Source organism: Empidonax traillii, unplaced genomic scaffold, assembly GCF_003031625.1.
Source record: "Empidonax traillii isolate 1590-97213 ecotype Southwest subspecies unplaced genomic scaffold, ASM303162v1 scaffold1567:size157445, whole genome shotgun sequence".
Taxonomy (NCBI): Eukaryota; Metazoa; Chordata; class Aves; order Passeriformes; family Tyrannidae; genus Empidonax; species Empidonax traillii.
The window spans coordinates 25,823-31,540 of record NW_020956760.1 but is presented as its reverse complement, the minus strand read 5'-3'; the positions used below and the strand labels follow the sequence as shown (position 1 = coordinate 31,540).

At 43.7% G+C, this 5,718-nt stretch overlaps 1 protein-coding gene across 2 annotated transcripts in view; it reads right to left on the bottom strand.

Moving 5' to 3' along the window:
- The window catches only part of CRISPLD1 (cysteine rich secretory protein LCCL domain containing 1), a 39,535-nt gene extending 34,334 nt beyond the window's left edge, over positions 1 to 5,201 (bottom strand). The window contains exons 1-2 of one of the 2 annotated variants that reach the window (XM_027907898.1): positions 5,051 to 5,201; positions 3,790 to 4,113 (exon numbers count right to left, since the gene is read on the bottom strand). In XM_027907898.1, the coding sequence (XP_027763699.1) occupies positions 3,790 to 4,047 (258 nt within the window). In that variant the 5' untranslated portion in view covers positions 4,048 to 4,113; positions 5,051 to 5,201. Of the gene's footprint in view, positions 1 to 3,789; positions 4,114 to 5,050 lie in introns of those variants that run through there. The other variant, XM_027907899.1, reaches the window with a different exon arrangement.
- Positions 5,202 to 5,718: the final 517 nt, after the last annotated feature.

Here is a 5,718-nt window from a genome sequence, read left to right as displayed (position 1 = left end):
TGACAGAAAAAAAATTTAAGAATACAAAATACCTTTTCAAATTCCCTTCAAGATGTGTCCACTGTCCTCTGCTGTATACCTTCATCACAGTAGCCCATGAAAAGGGAATGAAAGGTAGTATTCACTACTTAAGATAGTTAAAAACAAGATACGAAAAACACAAGATAAAGAAACTAATTAATTCTAAGTAATTCGAAGCAAAATGATAGATAGCATTCAATGTGAACACATACAAAATAAGGAGGGCATAGCTGGAGATTACAGCCAACTATATATACACTGTAGTGTAGTAAAAGACCTCAGCACATTAGAAAGATGTTAAAATCATTGAGAATAGCTCTATGAAAAATGTTGGCTTTAGTTCAGCCAGTCAAAAAGTAAAAGAATGTTAGAAATTATTAGGAAGTGAATAAAATAAATACAACTACATCAATTTTCAGTATACCATAACTGTCAACAGTTTGGTTTCTTCCTTTTGAAATCAAAGGAAAGCAGAAGAACCATACCAGATAGAGAAGGAAAACAAAATGGAACTGCTTTTCAGATAGAACAGTTTTCAACTAAGGGAAGCACAATTCTTGAAAAGAATGGCAGAAAGCCATGTGATCACTGAGAAAATTACTTCTCACAATAAAGTAAACCAAGGAATCAAATAAAAGAACAGGTTTAAAGCAAAAAATAAAACCAACGAGACAAAGTACTTTTGCTTGATTCTATAGATTAAAAAATACAAATTAACAAAATGAACTCAAAAGCATTCAGATTCACAAAAATTCCATCTGAGACTATTCCATTTGACATAAGAAGTATGCCACCAGAGTCAGAAAATCCCTAAGCTGCTGTTTGCTGGAAGCTGGAGGGTTTAATTGCAAAAGTCTCTCCATTCACATGCTCTATTCTTATTGTTTTACCCTAGGAATTCACTACTGCTCACCACCAAAGCCATAGTACTTGGGAAAATGAACTTTTCATCCAGTAAGTTCAGCCAGACAACCATTAGAACTTTTTAGACCTATCTACTGTGAATCTTACAGACGCTAATAACTTTAGGTCTCTTAACTGTGATAGTCCAGTATCTTTTTCTTCTTCAAGGCATATGGGAAGAATGTAAAGCTGTACAGAATATCTGTAATTCAACCTTTTTTTTTTTTTTTAACTTATCTCAAAGTTAAGGCTGGACTTTGCAAGTTAAGTCATATAACTGATTGTCCTACCCTAAGTGTGCTTCTCCATCCCTCCCATTTCTTAGCTACACATTCCCACTCACTTTTATAGCACTGGACTCATCTGATTCACTCATGTATGGAACTAGCTTCATGACTCAGAATGGAAAAAAAAAATTAAAATATAAAATATGATTCTTTAAGTACTTGGATCACTCTCATCATCAGCTCTGGTACGTTCCATTGGCAGGAGCAGGGCAGAACCATTTCAGCCAGAGCCACCTGTTAGGTTACCTTAAATGTTACAGACTAGCAATGCAATGGGAGCATACAGCCCCCACATACCTTCTCCTAGCTCCACTCACTCTTGGAGATCCTAAACTTCTCAACTATAAGACAGACTAACAGAGCCACAGGGGTACAAGTGAGGCACTTGGACCTTGACCACCTCCATTCAGATGTGGTGAGACATAAAACTTAATTTCCCCAAGCAGAACTAACTGTATTTACAAGGAAAGGTTTTACCAGTACAGAGGGACAGGACTGTGTCCATAGCAGGAGATTTTTTTGCCAGCATGTCTATACTGATAAAGCACACCAAAAGTAGACAAAAGTATTTCAGTTGTACTTATCTAGCTTGCTAAACATCGGGCAAACATTCAGGGGGATGACTTCCCTGTTTTGGAGGACTGAAATTTACCTTTGGTAAGACATTGAAAGGAAAATCACAAACTGTGTCATAAAAATTTATGTCCAAACAATCAGAAATCATTTACTCCTTCTGTTCAAGAAGCAGGTGGCTCCCACTGTCCTCTCTCAGTTCCCAATACTGACTCTCTCCTGCCTCCTCCAGATACAATCTTCCTCCCTACTCATTCACAGGTTAAGCCTTTTTAAATAGCCTCTTTGCAAATTTCTGTCCTCTTAACCTCCCTCCACAAACTCCTGATCCCAAATTTTCTCTGCACAGACAGTCCCAGTTCTTCCCCTAACCACGTCTATTCATCAAGTGCTCTTTTCTTCCATAATTGTGATTTCTCAACACCTTCTTGACCAGACTCTCAGCCTCTCTCCATGCCTTTCTCACGGGTTCCTCTGACCAGACCTTTCCCACAGACCCTCTGCATTCACGGATCCCAAACCCTTGCCCATCCCAATCCCTGATTCCCTTGGATATTATGCCAAAATTCAATCCCACCCTCTTGAAAGCTGCTGTCCTGTTCTGAATAACGTCCTCAGCATCAAAACTGGGTAATCACTTTTTCATGCTACTTGTTCTCTGGCTCAGGGGTCATTTGAGAGCATAGAAAAAACAACAAAACCACAGAAACTTGTTCCAGATGTAGACCTAACAGAGTCTAAGCCAAAGCCTGTGCAGTGCAGGAGAAATCTTCGAAGTACAGAGCTGTCAAAAGTCTTACTTCAGTGAGAAGTTACATCCAAATTCTTCTTTCCAAGATATATAAGACAGACAAATGTAGAATGGCATTAGGAATGGAAAAAGGCACATAACTAAAAATCATAGCTATGTTTTCACATAACCTTGAGAAAAAGGTTTGCGGTCTTTTAACATGGGAAAACAACAGTCTCCCCATTCTTATTTTACAAAAAGACTTAACGGCTTTTTCTTGAGTTTTCCAGAAACAAATCAGCTTGAGTTACCAAGAACAAAATGTTAACCTCTATTATAACAAGGTCTAAAAAACTCACAACAGCAAACAAAGTTTAAGGATATGTGCAGACTGGGAAAGATATTTACATCTTGAAATGTGGTAATACAAACCTCTGTCATGGAAAGTGTCATGAAACCTGTGCCATATTTGATATAAACAACCCAAGCTATAGCAATGCTATATCTCTGGTGCCTGAATAGATAAACAAACAATACACCACATGAGAAGAGGAAAAATATGCAGATTCAAGTAAAATTACCCATTCTTGTCAAAACTCTGGACTTCTTAAAAGCTCTTGTGACCTGACTTAATCTACTTAGCAAGGAGAGACAAGTCAGCCTTGAACTACAGCATAAAATCAAAGTTCAGAAACATGGGAGACTTAATGCTAATAATAATAATACAAACACAGAGGCTTCTTAAGGAAAAAAATACAAACAGAAATTATGTATTACATTATTAATCTGGAAAACACAGAAACATACAGGACTCCAGGAACACATGCCAATTTAAATAGATGACTTTCTTGTTATAAGACTCTCATTTAGCTCAGAAATTCCATCCAACCTAGAACCATGGGAAAGAATATATGTTATTTTGAAACTTCATAGTTCAGTACTCTTCTTAGATGGTGAATTCTTAGGCCACAATAACAATCAACTATTTTGAGTACCATGGTTTTGAAAATTGGCCCCTAAAACTGAGGAACTGCCACTTAAATTTAGGTGAGTTATGAGAGATTAAACGCATGAATATCAATAGAATATGACACTTGATCCACAGACATGCATTTTTATCTCAAAGTTCATCCCTGTAAAAAAAAAAAAAAAAAGTGACAAATGCTTTAAATGAGAAAACAAGCAAACTAAGACTGAAGTTATACTGTTTCATAAAGTGACAGTAACTATTGTAAGAACAGTGCTTTCTGCATGTCACTATCAGTTTTTCCTTACCATATATTCCATATTGGAAGCTGGTGGATACACCTGACCCCGTAATTTATTATGAAGATCCAAGATACTTTGCATATCACTGTCTGTGATAGCCCTTTTCCCTCTCTGCTTGGCGATCCACCACTCACCATCTTCATCCATGTACTTTTCCAAAAGTTCCTCTAAGAGTGTGGCATTGGGAAGAATCATTGCAGAAACTGCTTGAGCTATGAATAGCAAGATAGTTACTCTGAGCCATTCCTGTACTACATACTTCATGATGAATGATCTCAAAAATGCTCAGGAGTTAGCTCCAAGACAAAGTCTTTCTTCCAGGTCTGTTGGCTGTAAATACATAAGAGAGAGTAATGTAATTTGTAGACTGAAGGACTGGCCTGTATGAACTTACAGAGCAAAAAACCTGTAGTTTGTACAGTTTGTCACTGTAATTTTAGAGGGCGATAGCAGGATGCTACTTTTTTTTACTCTAATAAGAACACAGTGTTGATTCAGAAAGATAGGTCATCTTCAACCTTATGAACTTGATTTTGTTCAAGTGGTTTTATATATTACACTGGCCTGCCCATTTCAGTGCCTGAATGCAAAAAGCCTGCTTTTCATATCTACTTAAAAAGAGCCAGACATCAGTGAAGATTAGACTGCAGATAAGGTCTCTCAATATTGGAATTTAGGAACAAAAGAAGCTAAAAGGCTTGCATTCATCACCAAAGAGTAAACTTGAAATCCACACTAAAGTTTACATAAAATAGCCCCTCTTGGCGCATTTCAAAATATGACTTTGATTAAAGCTTTTCTTCTATGATTTCCCAAAAATACCTGACGAAACTAAACGTATTCAACTCGGACGAGAAAACGGGGGAAGATGGGGTTATTCCCCTAAACAAATGAATGGTAACTATCAGAAAAGGCAGTACCACCTCCAAGAATGCAATATCCCAACACCGCCTACTAAGTAACTGAATGCTTTAGGTAGGAAAGCCGTGGTCATTCCTACACCCTGGGCGAGCACGCGCGAATCCCGCCACTCCGGACCCAGCCGCTGGGAGGGGAACAAAAAGAGGCGGCCCGGCAGGACCAGGCTCTCCCCAGCGCGCCGCCACCGCCCGCACCCGGCGGCGCCGGCCCCGCGGATCTCCTGGGACAGCGGACCGACCGGAGCGCCCCCCACGGCCCCGGGGTGTGCGGGTCGCCGCCCCCCGCCCTCCCGCCGCCGCGGGGAGGATGCTGAGGGGAGGATGCTGCCCCCCGCCAGTGCCCTTACCCCTCCGGCGACGGCTGCCCGCTCTCCCCGCAGCCAGCTTCGCTCCGCCGCCCGCCTCCTCGCCACGCCCGCGTGGAGCCGGGGCCGGGGGTCGCGGGCACGGCCTCGCCCCGCTCGCTGCGGCGGGAGCAGCGCGGCGGTCAAGGACGTGTCCAGCAGCGGGGCTGCCGCTGCGCTCAGCCGCCGCCTCCCCCGCTGGCCTCCGGGTCGCCACTGCAGCCCCGAGGAGCTCCGCGCCTCTCCTCGCAGCTCCCGCCCCGCCGGGCATTTATCGCGGGCGGCGGTGACGTGCGGCGGACACCCCTCCCCGGCATCCGCGGGGCGGGACGCGCCGCGCTCCGGGCACCGCGCCCGCCCCGGCCCCCGCACCCGCGCCCCGGCATCCGCACAGCCCGCCCTCGCCCCCGGGGCGGTGGAGCCAGCACCAGCTCCCGGGGAGATCCGTGCCCCGAGTCCCGCGGGCAGCAAGGGCTGGCTGGGACCGCAGCCTCAGCCAGAAGCTGGCCTCGGTCCTGCAAAAGCTATTGCCCAGAAAAGGTTGAAGGGGGCCCCGTCCGCAGCCGCCTCCGTCCTTGGCAGCTGGCAAGAGGATGCTAAGCCGTCCTGCTCCCGCTGAGACACAGCTAAGAGAAAAAGCTGTGAGCTGCGCAAAAGTCCGAACATGTGGA